We start from the raw sequence: 16775 nt of genomic DNA on the forward strand, positions 1-16775 counted from the left end.
CTGGGTCCAGCCTGCAGGCCCCACCCCTTGCCCCGCCCCCAGCTCCAGTAGTGTGAAGTCCCCGCCCCCTCTGGGCCCTCCTGGCGTGGCCACGCCCCCTGCTCCCCATCCCTGTCCTAACCACGTCCTCTAGCGGTTCCTCCTTCAGATCGTGTGCAAGTGTCAGTGCCACCTCATCCTTCACCCCTGGGGGCTCCCTTCAGCCACTAGAGGGGTGCATGAAGCAGTCAAGGATAAATGAAGTGGAGGGCTATGTGCAGTGGGACGGGAATAGAGACATAATTTCCATATTGGTTTGGAAAGTTTGTTTCGTAATCGTGTTCTGTTTTTAATGTTTAACGTTGCTATCTTAAGAGGGCACCTTGTGGATTTACACCATTAAGACATAAAAGTGTCTGACATTTTTATTTAGTTATTCAATACCAGCTCTTTTTATTTTTTCAAATATCTTACATATGTACAGAGTTGTCAAATCATCAGACGCAAGGAAATATGGCACAGCACTACTCTCGGGGGCTAATTGTCCATACAGCTGAAGTCAGGTGATCAGTGCAGGTGATGGACTGACCTTTGACCTGACAGATCACCTGTGACCTTACAGCCCTCACCACACTGTCTCGCCCGTAACCTCCCAGCGGGCTGGCCTGCAGGCTTCTGATCTCCCTCCGGCCGAGAGCGGAGGGACTGCAGGGAGTTGAGCAGTGGGCTGACTTGACCTTTTTCTCCAGGTGCAACGCTGGTGAGATGAGAGGTTTCACAGTCTCTACTAAAGTATCTGCACGGCGCTGGCTAGGGCATCACTCAGGCTTGTGCAACTGACCGGCTGCTCCGGTTGCTGTCGGACCCCAATCCAGTGCTTCAGCCGGCTGGGAGTTGTGACCCCAGTACCTGCTGCTTTTCTGTCCCAGCTGAGCTCTCCTGCTGCCAGACATTTCATGGTATTTGCAGCTGAACTGAAGATGTGCAGAATTTGAACATTTACGTGTTTTTCAGCTGTTAAAAGACGTGCAGTGTCCAAGGTACCTGTAACATTTCACTGGTTAATGGGAAATTGGTAGCTGTGCAAAGAGCTGAAGAAAAGCTTGGATTCATCAAAAATCTTCACCAGACAGGCTGAAGGCTGCCCCCAGTGTGTGTGTGTGTGTGAGAGCTTCCTGTTCGTGCAGTGAGAGCCCTGGAGCCCAGCTGCAATGACACGCTGTTTCACTGCGAGAGATGGGGTGTTCATGTTGGCCAGTGTGTCGCACAGCTGGCGTGTGCCTGGCCTAGAGTGCTGGGATGTGACAGTGTGTCAAGACCAGCGTGCTGCCGTTTGTTAGTGTGTCAGTGCTGGGATGCTGGTGTGTTGCAGTGTGTCGGTGCTGGGATGCTGGTGTGGGATACAGTCAACGCTGGGGTGTGACAGTGTGTCAATGCATGGGTGCTGGTGTGTGATACAGTCACACCTGCCTGCATGAGCCCTGCAGTTTTCTGACACGTGTGTGTGTGTTCACACTTCTCCATGAGCACGTGTCTGAGCCGCTCTTGGCTTGAGGTGCGGCTCAGTGGACTTTTCCTGTTCTCGAAGCAAAGCCTTACTTTCCTCAGAGGGATGAGTAGAAATATACAAAATAACAAAAGAACACAGACTTCTGAAGCAGAAGCAATTGTGGCAGGGAGGAGGGGGGCAGTGTTAAAATTGCCCTGCAACCCTACCCCCTCTCCACCCCCGTGTGCCCCACCTCTACCCCCTCTCCACCCTGGTGTGCCCTGCAACCCCACCACTGCTCCACCTCAATATGCCCCACCCCTGCCCCTTCTCCACCCCAATATGCCCTGATACCTCCTGCTCCACCCTGGTATGTCCCTCCCCCAAGCCTTGCTCATCCCCCGGCTGTGTGCAGGAGACGCCCTGCACTCCTGGACCAGGGCAGTGCTGGCAGCGGTGGCCTGCAGGAGGTCCAGAAGGCCTTTGTGTGGCACATGGACCAGGCCTGGCAGTGGCAGGAGGGGGGCATGTGACCAACCTCTGCCATCGCGTCGGAGATAAAAATCACACACCAGGAAAAATTATACACAGCCTCCAGACAAACGATAAATTAGCAAATAAATAAACGAGCAGACTACGTGGTGAACATTATGTGTGCAGCAGGCTGTACCTGCGGCTTGAGTTTTGCAATCATCTCTGCGCCCCAATGTCCTGGCAAGGTAGATGTTGAACAGCAGGGGTTGGGGTGTAACCTGGGGGTGCCCAGATTGCCCCCACAGCACTGGGGGGGTCTGGGTGCTCTGTGGAAGTGTGCGCGATGATGACCGCTGTGTGTACCTGCTGGTCCCCTGAGAAACGTTTCCCTTGTCCTTGTCCAGGGGACACCTCCTCCTGTGGGGCCGAGTCACATCCAGAACGGCTGGATCAGGGGTCTAGAGTCCGGGGCATGAGGGGCACAGGATGGAGTGCTCTGGTCCCCTGGGTTGGAGGAGGACCAGTCCCAGAGCTGCAGCCTTTAGCACCGGCTGGAGTTGCTCTCTCGGCAGAAGAGCAGAGGACGGACAACAAAGAGCGTCAAGAATGGGGATCTGAGGAGGGGTTCAGAGGAGGAGGACCCTCAGGGTAGATCTGCACTTGGGGTGCAGCCAGGCTCTCTCGGGGCCTGTGCCTTCATGTGTGTGTTCTGGTTATAACACAGTGGCGCTGTGTGTTCCTGTGTGTGTATGTGCCCTGGTTATAACACAGTGGCACTGTGTGTGTGTGTGTGTGTGTGTGTGTGTGTGTGTGTTATAACATGGTTGTGCTGTGTTCCTGTGTATGTGCCCTGGTTATAACACAGTGGCGCTGTGTGTTCCTGTGTGTGTATGTGCCCTGGTTATAACACAGTGGCGCTGTGTGTTCCTGTGTGTGTATGTGCCCTGGTTATAACACAGTGGCACTGTGTGTGTGTGTGTTATAACATGGTTGTGCTGTGTTCCTGTGTATGTGCCCTGGTTATAACACAGTGGCGCTGTGTGTTCCTGTGTGTGTATGTGCCCTGGTTATAACACAGTGGCGCTGTGTGTTCCTATATGTATGTGTCGTGGTTATAACACAGTGGCACTGTGTGTGTGTGTGTGTGTGTGTGTGTGTGTGTGTGTGTTACAACATGGTTGTGCTGTGTTCCTGTGTGTGTTTCCTGGTTATAACACAGTGGCGCTGTGTCCGTCCACCTTGGTCAGCCGAGGGTCCTGCAGGCTGGTGGTTCCCATGGGGACGAGCAGTGGTCGGCTGTCCTCAGAGGTGCCTGTCCGGCCGAGTGAGGCAGGCCTCTGGGGGGGCGGGGGGAGGTTGCTGGGCGGCTCGAGGGGCAGGCCTCGCTCCTGGTAGCCGTAGCCGATGTTGCCACAGGGGAAGCGGCGCAGTCTGAAGAGCGGCGCAGGCGGGAGGGCTGACGGCTCCAGGAGCAGCGGGTTGGGGGGGGCAGGGGGTGGGGGAGGAGGTGGAGGGGGCATCAGAGGTCGACAGGGGCCAGCCTGATGCTGCTGCCCCCCTGCCCCTGCCCCTGCCCCTGCCCCAGCGGCTTCCTCGACAGTCCTGCCGCCCCGCTCCTGCCCCTCCCCACAGGCGCGCTGCCTCTGCTTCTGCTCCAGGTACCAGGAGCCGTAGGTGGGGTTCCACAGGCTGGTGTGCTTGCCGTTGCGGGGCTCCCTCTCAGGGGGCTGCCCCTGGGAGAAGGCCAGGTTGACGTGGCCCCCCTCAGGCTCCCTGTAGCTGGGAGGGGGCGGCGCTGGCTGCTGGGCATGCTGGGACTGCTGGGACTGCTGGATGGGCTGCAGGTACGGTCCCCCATCTCGACCTCGCTCCTCCTGGCCACTGCCTCCTTCCAGGGCTTGGGGAGACACCAGCAGGGACGGGGTGCTGCCTGGGTCCTCTGGCCGCATGGGCACCTTCTCCTCCTCCTCCGGGGCTGGGCCATACTCCACCGGGAGAGGCATGTTCACCACATCCGGGTCCTGAGAGGGAGACAGTGCAGAGGACTGAGAGGCTCATGAAGGCAGCAGTAATGAGGGAGCAGTCCCTGTGTGCTCTCTGTGTGTGAGGGTGTAGTCTGAGTGTGTACCTGTCACTGTGTACAGTCACTGTGCTCTCTGTGTGTGAGGGTGTAGTCTGAGTGTGTACCTGCAGGCAGTCACTGTGCTCTCTGTGTGTGAGGGTGTAGTCTCAGTGTGTACCTGTCACTGTGTACAGTCACTGTGCTCTCTGTGTGTGAGGGTGTAGTCTGAGTGTGTACCTGCAGGCAGTCACTGTGTTCTGTGTGTGTGAGGGTGTAGTCTGAGTGTGTACCTGCAGGCAGTCACTGTGCTCTCTGTGTGTGAGGATGTAGTCTGAGTGTGTACCTGCAGGCAGTCACTGTGCTTTCTGTGTGTGAGGGTGTAGTCTGAGTGTGTTCCTGTAGACAGTCACTGTGCTCTCTGTGTGTGAGGGTGTAGTCTGAGTGTGTACCTGCAGGCAGTCACTGTGCTCTCTCTGTGTGAGGGTGTAGTCTCAGTGTGTACCTGTCACTGTGTACAGTCACTGTGCTCTCCGTGTGTGAGGGTGTAGTCTGAGTGTGTTCCTGTAGATAGTCACTGTGCTCTGTGTGTGTGAGGGTGTAGTCTGAGTGTGTACCTGCAGGCAGTCACTGTGCTCTGTGTGTGAGGGTGTAGTCTCAGTGTGTACCTGTCACTGTGTACAGTCACTGTGCTCTCTGTGTGTGAGGGTGTAGTCTGAGTGTGTACCTGCAGGCAGTCACTGTGCTCTCTGTGTGTGAGGGTGTAGTCTGAGTGTGTACCTGTCACTGTGTACAGTCACTGTGCTCTGTGTGTGTGAGGGTGTAGTCTGAGTGTGTACCTGCAGGCAGTCACTGTGCTCTCTGTGTGTGAGGGTGTAGTCTGAGTGTGTACCTGCAGACAGTCACTGTGCTCTTTGTGTGTGAGGGTGTAGTCTGAGTGTGTTCCTGTAGACAGTCATTGTGCTCTGTGTGTGAGGGTGTAGTCTGAGTGTGTACCTGCAGGCAGTCACTGTGCTTTCTGTGTGTGAGGGTGTAGTCTCAGTGTGTACCTGTCACTGTGTACAGTCACTGTGCTCTCTGTGTGTGAGGGTGTAGTCTGAGTGTGTACCTGCAGGCAGTCACTGTGCTTTCTGTGTGTGAGGGTGTAGTCTGAGTGTGTACCTGCAGGCAGTCACTGTGCTCTGTGTGTGAGGGTGTAGTCTCAGTGTGTACCTGTCACTGTGTACAGTCACTGTGCTCTCTGTGTGTGAGGGTGTAGTCTGAGTGTGTACCTGCAGGCAGTCACTGTGCTTTCTGTGTGTGAGGGTGTAGTCTGAGTGTACCTGTAGACAGCGACTGTGTGCTCTCTATGTGTTAGGGTGTAGTCTGAGTGTACCTGTAGACAGTCACTGTGTGCTCTCTATGTGTGAGGGTGTAGTCTGTGTGTACCTGTAGACAGTAGTCGATCCTCTCCAGGATTGTGGAGAAATTGGGCCTGTCTTCTGGCTGGTGCTGCCAGCTCTGGGTCATGATCCGGTACCTGTTGACACACAGAGTCATGATCAAGTCCTGATGCCCTCCACTTACTCCCAGAGTGTAAAAACAAAGTCATTTGTTCTAATGACTCACTTGAGCTTCTGTTTTTCAAACCTCTTTGGCTTTTAAGAACACTAGAACATAATTTGTATTAGAATCTTATCCAGCTGTTCCCGAAAGAAGCCAGAGTACTGGCATCACTCCTGGACGGCTTGTTCTACACTCCCACAACTCTTTGTGTATAAATGTGTTTCCTGTTCTCAGTTTTAAATGCACTAAGTTTCCACTTGTCCCCTCTGGTTTGTTGAAATGAAGAAATGTCTGAAGTGTCTGAAAAAAATACTGAGGCAGCACACTGGGAGTCCAACAGTCACCGCACAGAAACACACAGGCACTGCAGAGAGACGGAGAGATGGGCAGATGCTGAGATAGAGACACACAGGCACTACACAGAGAGAGAGAGACACACACAGGTACTCCACACACAGGAGCTACACTGTGATAGAGAGACGGGCTGTGCACAGAGACACTCTGGCACTACGCTGAGATAGAGAGTCAATTCTTGCACTGGAAGACACTGGGCCCCTGTTTGTGAACTGAAATGAGACTGCTTGTCTGTCCTGTTTCTTGGCCTGGAGCAGGGGCTTGCACTGTCTTGTTCTGTCGGTTCTCTTGGATAAGCCTGCAGACTTCCCCGGGGCCTGTATGCATGCTGGTACTCTGAAGTGGTGTCATGTGCATGCTGGGGTACTCACACAGGCCCGGGGCAGTTCTTGGGAGGGTCCATCCTGCCCCCATTGGTGACAAACTCCAGGACCTCCTGGTTGCTGCGGCTGGGGTAGGGCATGTAGCCCAGGGAGAAGATCTCCCACAGGAGCACGCCGAACGACCTGCACACCCAGACACGCAGAAAGACACATCTCTGTAGCTGAAACGCTGACCCTGCCCCACCCCTCCCCGCCTGCTGCACCCCTTGACCGCAGCCGGTATTCGGGGTGAAAGGAGGGATGTCGCCAAGTCTTGAGCAACAGGTGGGCTGAACTCAGTGTGAGGCCTTAGTCCTGGAGAGCCACAGTCCGGCAGGATTCATGTCAGTATCCTAAGAATACAGAGCAGTCCCTCGGCCATCTGATCTGTTTGGTAGTTAGTAGTTAATTGATCCCAGGATCTCATCCAGCTCTTTTTTGAAAGAAGTCAGGGTATTTGCATTAAATGACACTAATGGGCCACTGTTCAACTCTCCCACAACTCTTTGTGTAAAGAAGTGCCTCTTTTTAATGTCTTCATTCCAGAGGACCTCCACACAGCTGGACTGGTGGGTGACGGAGAGGTGACCAGTATGGACAGTGGCTCTCCTGGACAAGAGCTGGCCAGTGGGGACCTTGCTGACTGAGGATAGGGTGCTCACCAGGTGTCTGTTTTGGAGGTGAAGATGCCCTCCATGAAGGCCTCAGGGGGCATCCATTTCACAGGCAGCATGGCACGCCCTCCCTTCCTGTAGTAACTGGCCCTGTGGACACAGACATAAGACAGCACTTGATGGTAACAGGTCCAGACTCAGGGTAAAATCCAGCTAAGTGCAACAGAAATAACCCCCAGTAGCATTTTGTCCCATTGAAGTATCATCTTCAATAACATGCGGACTAGCTTGTTCCATATCCCCACAGCTCTTTGTGTAAAGTGCTTCCTGAACTCAGTTTTAAATGCACCTCCCCTGAGACGGACAGAGACTGGTTCAATGTATCACCATGTGGATCTCGTCTATAGAGGTTGTAATAGCACTGACTTGCCAGTAGAGGCCGCACAAGGACCTCTGTTGCTTGTAAATGGACACACCGAATGGTAATTAGTTAATTAGTTTAACTAATTAGATTGGTGGTGCATAGTTATGCATTCTCACTTGGGGTTAATCAGTGCAATGTTTGGAGATAAACAGGTCTCATAGTATTAGTGGGTGGGAGGGAGAATGATGTTTTGGAGTTCTTTTGTTGAAAACCCAGTTTTAACAAATCTTACTGCTCTGTTTTTGTTTTTGGTTGCTTCATGAACATTCAGACAGTGGGTGTGAAGGGGATGTGTGCTGTATTCAAGCTACAGGAAACATTCAGACAGTGTGATGGGCAGTGCTGGGTGTGAAGGGGATGTGTGTTGAATTCAAGCTACAGGAAACATTCAGACAGTGTGTGTGATGAGCAGTGCTGTGAAAGAGGCTTTGCTACACTGTGCTGATGCTCTGTGTTGTCCAGTACCTGTAGATATCCCTGGCCATCCCAAAGTCCCCGATCTTCGCCACTCTCCCTGGGCCTTTGCAGGTGAGCAGGCAGTTCCTGGCGGCTATGTCCCTGCAGACAAGAGGAAATCAGTCACCAGCTGTTCTGGCTTTGCTGTCTGATGACTTTCATTCCCATATTGAAGAGAGCTGATAGGCTGGTCATATCTTTGGGGGGGACTGTAAAGGAAACTAGAATACTTGGTGCAAAACTAGGGGGAACATGCAAGCTCCACACATACAGATGTCTGGGCTGGGACCCTGGACCCTGGGGTAGTGGAGGTAGAAGCACAAATTGCCAGAGTCACTCTGTCATTCTACACCCGTGAACACACACAGAAGAGAGTGAGGAAGTGTGTGCAGCCTCTTCCTACCTGCCCTCCTTCTACCTTCCAGTCAATCGTCTTTTAACACCTCACAGGACACACAGCCCCATACCGGGGGGTCAGCACTGACCTGCCCCGTCTCCCCCACAGCCCACCTCTTCATCCGTCTAATGCCTGCAAACCTGAAACTGCACATATCCTGGCTTCATGAGGGTGCAGTCTGCAACATGAATGGGAGTGGAAACGTTGGCTCCTGTGGACCTCTGTGAACCTCTGGCAGTCTGTCAGCTCCAAGACCTGTCCTTGAGGAGCCAGGACTGAGCAGCAGGTGTTATTTCATTCTGTGGGAGCAGGGCTGCAGTCTCACCTGTGGATGAAGTGGTTCTCCTCCAGATACTGGCAGCCCCGAGCAATGTCACGTGCAACATTCAGCAGGTCCACCATCGACAGACTGGAGGGCTGATCCTGGGAGAGAGAGAGACAGGTCAGGGACTCGAGTGGAGAGAGAGAGACAGGTCGGGGACAGGAGTGAAGAGAGAGAGAGACAGGTCAGGGACATGAGTGGAGAGAGAGAGACAGGTCAGGGACTCGAGTGGAGAGAGAGAGAGAGAGACAGGTCGGGGACAGGAGTGAAGAGAGAGAGAGACAGGTCAGGGACATGAGTGGAGAGAGAGAGGCAGGTCAGGGACTCGAGTGGAGAGAGAGAGAAAGGTCGGGGACAGGAGTGAAGAGAGAGAGAGAGTCAGGTCAGGGACAGGACTGGGGAGAGAGAGACAGGTCAGGGACTCGAGTGGAGAGAGAGAGAGACAGGTCGGGGACAGGAGTGAAGAGAGATAGAGAGAGAGACAGGTCAGGGACAGGACTGGAGAGAAAGAGACAGGTCAGGGACTTGAGTGGAGAGAGAGAGGCAGGTCGGGGACAGGAATGAAGAGAGAGAGAGAGACAGGTCAGGGACAGGAGTGTAGAGAGAGAGAGACAGGTCTGGGACAGGACTGGGGAGAGAGAGACAGGTCAGGGACATAAGTGGAGAGAGACAGGTCGGGGACAGGAGTGAAGAGAGAGAGAGACAGGTCAGGGACAGGAGTGAAGAGAGAGAGAGAGACAGGTTGGGGACAGGACTGGGGAGAGAGAGACAAGACAGGGACAGGACTGGAGAAAGAGAGACAGGTCACAGACTCCCGTGCATACACCCCAACATTTAAGGACACGAGCATGTGTTCAGAACCGAATGTGGGATGTAGGAGCTGTAAGGCAGCAGCCTGCTATACACGTAACCACACTGAAGAAATCCCAGAATCCACATCTGAAATCTAGTGGCTTTCTGTGGATTCCCAAGCTCTGGCAAAGCAGTGCCTCCCGCCCCATAAATCACAACCGTCCAGCTTCTGACATCCCATTTCTGCCCCCCGTCCCGCGAGCTCATTCACGAAGACCCCTGCCCCTGCGTGCACTAGGACACGCCAGAGACTGCCGCGCTGCCTCTATTGGACTAAACCAGTCAGCTGGGCTGGCAGCGGAGGGGGGCCAGCTGAGAGCGGAGAGGAGGCTCGGACAGTGACGGGGCCTGAGCCTGGAAACTGGGTGCTGTCGTGCCCTGCGACCGGGACGCCCCTGCCCTGGGCTGATCTTGCGATCTCTCTCCTGCAGCGTGAGGAAGAGGACGCTGGCCGGGCAGCCTGCTCTGCGGAGGGGGGACGGGTGGCACTCACCAGCCGGGGCCGCGTCTCCCTCAGGAAGGTCTTGAGGTCTCCGCCAGCCATGAGCTCCAGCAGGATGAAGCGGGGCAGGGCCTGCAGGCTGACCCCGATACAGCGCACGATGTTCTGGTGGCTGAACTTGCTGAGGGGCAGGGGGCCAGGAGGGAGGGGAGAGAGCAGACGCGCAGGGCGGAAGCAGTGAGAAAGACAACGGAGGAGGACAGCGAGAGGCAGAGGAAGGAGTTGGAGAATAATAATATTTACTAAATAGAATTAACTAGTGAGGGAGTGCAGTGGGTGTACAGTATATTGTACAGTACAGTGTGAACAGTGTGTGTATATTGTACAGTGCAGTGTGAACAGTGAGCTGTCCAGTGTGTACTGTGTGTGTATATTGTACAGTACAGTGTCTCAGTGAGCTGTCCAGTGTGTACAGTGTGTGTGTATGTTGTACAGTACAGTGTGAACAGTGAGCTGTCAGTATGTACAGTGTGTGTATATTGTACAGTACAGTGTCTCTGTGAGCTGTCCAGTGTGTACAGTGTGTGTGTATATTGTACAGTACAGTGTGAACAGTGAGCTGTCAGTATGTACAGTGTGTGTATATTGTACAGTACAGTGTCTCTGTGAGCTGTCAGTATGTACAGTGTGAACAGTGTGTGTATATTGTACAGTACAGTGTCTCTGTGAGCTGTCCAGTGTGTACAGTGTGTGTATATTGTACAGTACAGTGTCTCTGTGAGCTGTCAGTGTGTACAGTGTGAACAGTGTGTGTATATTGTACAGTACAGTGTCTCAGTGAGCTGTACTGTGTGTATATTGTACAGTACAGTGTCTCTGTGAGCTGTCCAGTGAGTACAGTGTGTTTATATTGTACAGTACAGTGTCTCAGTGAGCTGTCAGTGTTTACAGTGTGTGTATATTGTACAGTACAGTGTATCTGGGAACTGTCCAGTGTGTGCAGTGTGAACAGTGTGTGTGTATATTGTACAGTGCTGTGTTTCATTGAGCTGTCAGTGTGTATATTGTACTGTACAGTGTATCTGGGAACTGTCCAGTGAGTACTGTGTGTACAGTGTGTGTATATTGTACTGTACAGTGTATCTGGGAACTGTCCAGTGAGTACTGTGTGTACAGTGTGTCTGGGAGCTGTCCAGTGGGTACAGTGTGCAGAAAGTGTACAGTGTTCAGTGTAGTTTTTACCTGATAATGAGTGCCTCCATGAGGAAGTCCAGCTCATCTTGCTCTGAACACACTTCTGGTAGAGTCTGAACACAGCAGAGAGGAGCAGAGTTAGGCTAATCTAACACCACACATCTGCCACAGAGGTCAAGTTGCTGACAAATTGTAACATTACTCACGCATGGGTTATTTTTGTGAAACCTAACAAGTGTCACATGGCACATGTAACATTAATCCTCCTTTTTCCACTTTCATGAGAGGAAGAGTTAGCCTTGTGTGGAAATGATTATTAATATGGCCCTGTCTGTTTGTCTTACTGCGGTATGTGACTGCTGGAGTACTGCCTGAGGCAGCATCTGAGGGAGTCTACACCTCTCCTTTCTCACCTTGACAGCCACCTGCATGGGACTGGGCTCCCCAGGGATCCCCACCGCCAGCCCCTCGTACACCTCTCCGAACGCACCGTGCCCCAGACCCCTGCGCCCACAAAACAGGACACAAGAGCACGTGAGCCCAGCGCCCTGACCTCAGGTACCGCAGTCCAGTCTCGCTCTAGTGAACAAGAGGGTCTGAGCCAAAGACAGTCTGCAGGTATTCTGTATGTTCCCAAAAGAAACCATTAAAAACAGCTGCCTCCACACCAGCTCTATATACAATGAAGAAGTATTCAACCCCCAACACACTTTCCACAGTTCGGTTGCAGCGGATTCTGAATTTGAAATAGACTGAAGTAGGTTTTTTTGGCACTGATCCACAAAGTATTGAGTATCATGTCAAAACAAAATACATTTGCACAGCTGCCGTACATTACCTCGAAACGCACACAGTGTGTTGATTGACTCCCCCTGTGTAAGAAATCAGTGGATCACCTGTTGTCAATCCTTCTGTAACTAGAAATACCCCTCTCCCTGGTAGAGACATTCCCACAAACAACAGACTCAAAATGAACACAAAAGAGCATGCCATACAAGTCCGGGATATGATTATAGAGAGGCCTAGATCTGGGGAAGAGTACAAGATCACTGCCAAGGCACCTCAGAGCTCAGCCCATCGTGCAGATGTGGGTGGGAGAAGAATGGAACTACAGCCACAGCCGAGATCAGCTGCCGGACAAGAAGGGCACTTATCAGAGAAGCCAACTGTGTCACTGCACGAGCTACAGAAGACAGGGATGGAAGATGAAGTACATGGGTCAACCTTCCCCAAGGCATTCCACGAAAAGGGCCTGTATGGCAGGGCTGCAGGGCTGAAAAAAACCCATACCCTTCCCCTCAAAGAGTCTGCGAAGCACCATCTACAGGATACTGCAGAGATGTGGAAGAGAGTCTTCTTCAAAGTTCCCCCAACCCCAGAGCCCTCCTGTAGCCCCAGACCCCCAGACCCCCAAACCCCAGAGCCCTCCTGTAGCCCCAGACCCCCAGACCTCCAACCCCAGAGTCCTCCTGTAGCCCCAGACCCCCAGATCCCCAACCCCAGAGCCCTCCTGTAGCCCCAGACCCCCAGACCTCCAACCCCAGAGCCCTCCTGTAGCCCCAGACCCCCAGACCCCCAACCCCAGAGCCCTCCTGTAGCCCCAGACCCCCAACCCCAGAGCCCTCCTGTAGCCCCAGACCCCCAGACCCCCAACCCCAGAGTCCTCCTGTAGCCCCAGACCCCCAGACCCCCAACCCCAGAGTCCTCCTGTAGCCCCAGACCCCCAGACCCCCAACCCCAGAGTCCTCCTGTAGCCCCAGACCCCCAGACCCCCAACCCCAGAGCCCTCCTGTAGCCCCAGACCCCCAGAGCCCCAACCCCAGAGCCCTCCTGTAGCCCCAGACCCCCAGACCCCCAACCCCAGAGCCCTCCTGTAGCCCCAGACCCCCAGACCCCCAACCCCAGAGCCCTCCTGTAGCCCCAGACCCCCAGACCTCCAACCCCAGAGCCCTCCTGTAGCCCCAGACCCCCAGACCCCCAACCCCAGAGCCCTCCTGTAGCCCCAGACCCCCAGACCCCCAACCCCAGAGCCCTCCTGTAGCCCCAGACCCCCAGACCTCCAACCCCAGAGCCCTCCTGTAGCCCCAGACCCCCAGACCCCCAACCCCAGAGCCCTCCTGTAGCCCCAGACCCCCAGACCTCCAACCCCAGAGCCCTCCTGTAGCCCCAGACCCCCAGACCCCCAACCCCAGAGCCCTCCTGTAGCCCCAGACCCCCAGACCCCCAACCCCAGAGCCCTCCTGTAGCCCCAGACCCCCAGACCTCCAACCCCAGAGCCCTCCTGTAGCCCCAGACCCCCAGACCCCAGAGCCCTCCTGTAGCCCCAGACCCCCAGACCCCAGAGCCCTCCTGTAGACCCAGACCCCCAGACCCCCAACCCCAGAGCCCTCCTGTAGCCCCAGACCCCCAGACCTCCAACCCCAGAGCCCTCCTGTAGCCCCAGACCCCCAGACCCCCAACCCCAGAGCCCTCCTGTAGCCCCAGACCCCCAGACCCCCAACCCCAGAGCCCTCCTGTAGCCCAGAGCCCTCCTGTAGCCCCAGACCCCCAGACCTCCAACCCCAGAGCCCTCCTGTAGCCCCAGACCCCCAGACCCCCAACCCCAGAGCCCTCCTGTAGCCCCAGACCCCCAGAGCCCTCCTGTAGCCCCAGACCCCCAGACCTCCAACCCCAGAGCCCTCCTGTAGCCCCAGACCCCAGCCCTGCTGCAGCACTGACCTGGTGAGGGAGATGTTGCGCCGCGGCACCTCCTTGAGGTCGGTGACGGACGTGGTCTTGCCAGCGAAGCAGTAGTTGGGGTTGTAGTCGGTCATGATGGTGGAGGTCCTCAGCTTGCTCAGCTTGCAGTCCGGGCTCTGCAGCTCCAGCTGGATGGACTGCAGCTCCGTGTGCTTCCGGCGGTACACTGCGGAGTCAGACAGACACGGACACTCTGTGTGGCACAGTGTGCAGGCGTGTGTGTGCGTGTCTCCACATGTCCCTCTGTGTCTCTCAGAGGTACAATGCGTCTCTGTGTCTCTCAGCGTCTCTCTGGGTCTGTGTGTCTGACTTAGTTTTACAATGTGTCTGCATGTCTCTCAGTGTTACAGTATGTCTCTGTGTCTCTCTGTGTCTGTGTGTCTCTCAGTGTCTCTCAGAGTTACAGTGTATCTCTGTGTCTCTCAGTGTCTCTCTCTGGGTCTGTGTGTCTCTCGGTGTTACAGTGTGTTGCTTTGTCCCTCAGTGTTACAGGTGTGTCTCTGTCTCTCAGCGTCTCTCTGGGTCTGTGTGTCTCTCAGTGTCTCTCTGGGTGTCTCTTAGTGCTACAGTGTGTTGCTGTGTCTCTAAGTGTTATAGTGTGTCTCTCAACGTCTCTCTGGGTCTATGTGTCTCTCAGTGTTACAGTGTGTTTGTTGTGTCCCTCAGTGTTACAGGTGTGTGTCTCAGCATCTCTCTGGGTCTGTGTGTCTCTCAGTGTTACAGTGTGTCTCTGTGTCTCTCAGTGTTACAGTGTGTCTGTCTCTCTCTGTCTGTCAGTGTTACAAGCTGTATCGAAGGCTGAAGTTGTCATTACTCACTGATCATGAAGGCAGAGACTGTTAGCAGCAGAGCAGCGATGAGGGCAGAGGTGCCCACGGACAGGCCCAGGGCTAGCTCAGAGAGATGGGGCTGGGTGTTCAGGGGGTGAATCTCTGTGGAGAGACAATACAGCACATCCATCTACAGGGACACGGGCTCCCACACAACCACACTATACAACCCCAAGGACAAAGGGAATCTGGGAAAAAAGGCTTTTCTGAAAATCCAAACACACAATGCCAGGAGTGCTCTAACACATGTCCCCACATTTCAAGAACATAAGATCATAAGAAAGGTTAGGAGGAGCCATTTGGCCAGTCTGGACTGGTTTTTAGTTAGTAGTTAAATGACCTCAGTATCTCATCCAGCTGTTTCCTGCAAAAAGCCAGAGTATCATCTTCAACAACATGGCTGGGCAGCTTGTTCCACACTCCCACCACCCTTTGTGTAAAGAAATGTGGCTTTTGTGGCTTCTTTGAAAAACTGTAAGAATTGCAAAATAAGGACTTCCTCTCTAGACCCCATGCAGACAACCCCATATTGCCAACAATGAACAGGAAATCAGCAAGATTCCTCAGGCTACAGACGGGCAGTGAAAGAATGTGGATTGTAAAAGCTGGAAATACAGGGAGTAGGTGCACAGCGTGTCGAGTTTTAAGGATTCACGGTCCCTCTGGGGAGAGCCCCGTGTGAGCCCCTGGAGTCAAGGGGAAAGACAGGGAGTTTAGGTCAAAAACGGGGAAGGCTAAAAAGGATTTGTAAGACAGAGTTGAGAACGGGATCTGTTTAGGCGATCCTAAGCAAGCGTGGAAGAGGCTTAATGCAATGATGGGTAGAGGTGGGGAAACACAGAATGAGAACTGTGCTTCCAGCTCACCCTTTGTGAATGATCTTAATTATTTTTATGGAAGATTTAACATGTTGATTCCACAGATAAATGTAATGAGATAATTGAGGGGATTCCCAGAAGTTCATCTCTGCGGCTGAGTGAGACAGAGGGGGTTAAGTGTCTCCCAGATTAAGCCACACACGGCACCTGGCCCAGATGGCTTGTGGGGAAAGGTGCAGATAATTGGCTTAGGGGAATTCTAACTCACTGATTTCAGGCATTACTTGCTTCTTGAATTGTTCCGAGTATGTGGAAAGTTTTGACTATTGTACCTGTACCTCAAAACCTAAGGCCAAAGCACTAAGTGACTCTCGGCTGGTAACACTCAGTGCCCTGTCGGCTAGGAGCGTACAGAGGGATGTTTGTAAATCTCAATTGCAATTTGCTTTTAAAGAACTACTGTATGAGGGACTAGTCATGTACAACAATCAGATGCACGTATTTTATTGATTTTAGTTCAGGATTTAATATGTTCCAGACCCACATGCTATTGGAACAGTCCTGGGGTTTGGAAGTTCACTTATAAGGCTTATAACATGGTTAAGGGATTTTCCAACAGGTCACCCACAGTGTGCTCTTCTATACAGTGCATTTTCAAAAGAAATTGTTTTAAATACTGGTGTTCCCCAGGGCTGTGTTTTGTCACCTTGGTTAATTTCCATTTATATGCAGGCAAAGATAACGTAGAGAACTTCTGTTAATCTGTTAAAGCACCCGGTGGTATCGCCTTCGTGGGATTATCTACTGGCAGTGATAGAGACTCACTTGGAACAGATACTGTAAACTGGAAAGGTGGCGTCAGTCAAGCATGTTGCATACTACTCTTGACTAAACCGCAGAACTACCTGGCTACTTGTGATATTAATGCTGTACGTTAGATTTTCAACCTCTATCTCTTATTAACCAGCCGGTGGAGGTTTTAAATACCTCGGGACAGTAATAGATGAACACTCAAACTTTGCAGTTGCGTTTTTAAGAAGGCAGGTCAGCTTATGTTTTTGATCAGGAAGCTGAAAGGGTTTGCTGGTGGATAAAAGTGTGTTAGAGAGGGTTTATATAGTGCTGGTAGAAAGCGTCCTTACATTTGATATCACTGTGTGGTATGGCAGGCTGAGTATTAATAAAAGTAAAGGGAAATGGACCAGAAGTTTGATTACTGCTAGGAGATATTGTAGTATTATATATTTCAATATAAATACTAGTACAGAGATATCTTATACTGCAGTTCAAAGCAGGGATCATCTTATCGTTGATGACCCCTCCCACCCTCTTCATTCCCATTTTCAACAGCTGTCTTCGGGGATGTGTGTCAGAAAGCCCATGAGCAAGAAAAACGCACTGTATACAAGAACGCCTTTGATTCCT

The 16775-nt window shown here is 53.1% G+C and overlaps 1 protein-coding gene across 1 annotated transcript in view; it reads right to left on the reverse strand.

Annotated features, from left to right (window-relative positions):
- Positions 1-401: 401 nt before the first annotated feature.
- The window catches only part of alk (ALK receptor tyrosine kinase), a 261813-nt gene continuing 245439 nt past the window's right edge, over positions 402-16775 (reverse strand). The window contains exons 19-29 of the mRNA XM_088908651.1: positions 14521-14634; positions 13682-13868; positions 11377-11467; positions 11012-11076; positions 9821-9950; positions 8479-8576; positions 7766-7858; positions 6925-7026; positions 6272-6406; positions 5430-5520; positions 402-3963 (exon numbers count right to left, since the gene is read on the reverse strand). Coding sequence (XP_088764777.1) covers positions 3151-3963; positions 5430-5520; positions 6272-6406; positions 6925-7026; positions 7766-7858; positions 8479-8576; positions 9821-9950; positions 11012-11076; positions 11377-11467; positions 13682-13868; positions 14521-14634 — 1919 coding nt within the window. The 3' untranslated portion in view covers positions 402-3150. The remainder of the gene's footprint in view (positions 3964-5429; positions 5521-6271; positions 6407-6924; positions 7027-7765; positions 7859-8478; positions 8577-9820; positions 9951-11011; positions 11077-11376; positions 11468-13681; positions 13869-14520; positions 14635-16775) is intronic.

The sequence above is a fragment of the Atractosteus spatula genome, chromosome 2 (assembly GCF_055471065.1).
Source record: "Atractosteus spatula isolate fAtrSpa1 chromosome 2, fAtrSpa1.hap1, whole genome shotgun sequence".
In the NCBI taxonomy this organism is placed as follows: domain Eukaryota; kingdom Metazoa; phylum Chordata; class Actinopteri; order Semionotiformes; family Lepisosteidae; genus Atractosteus; species Atractosteus spatula.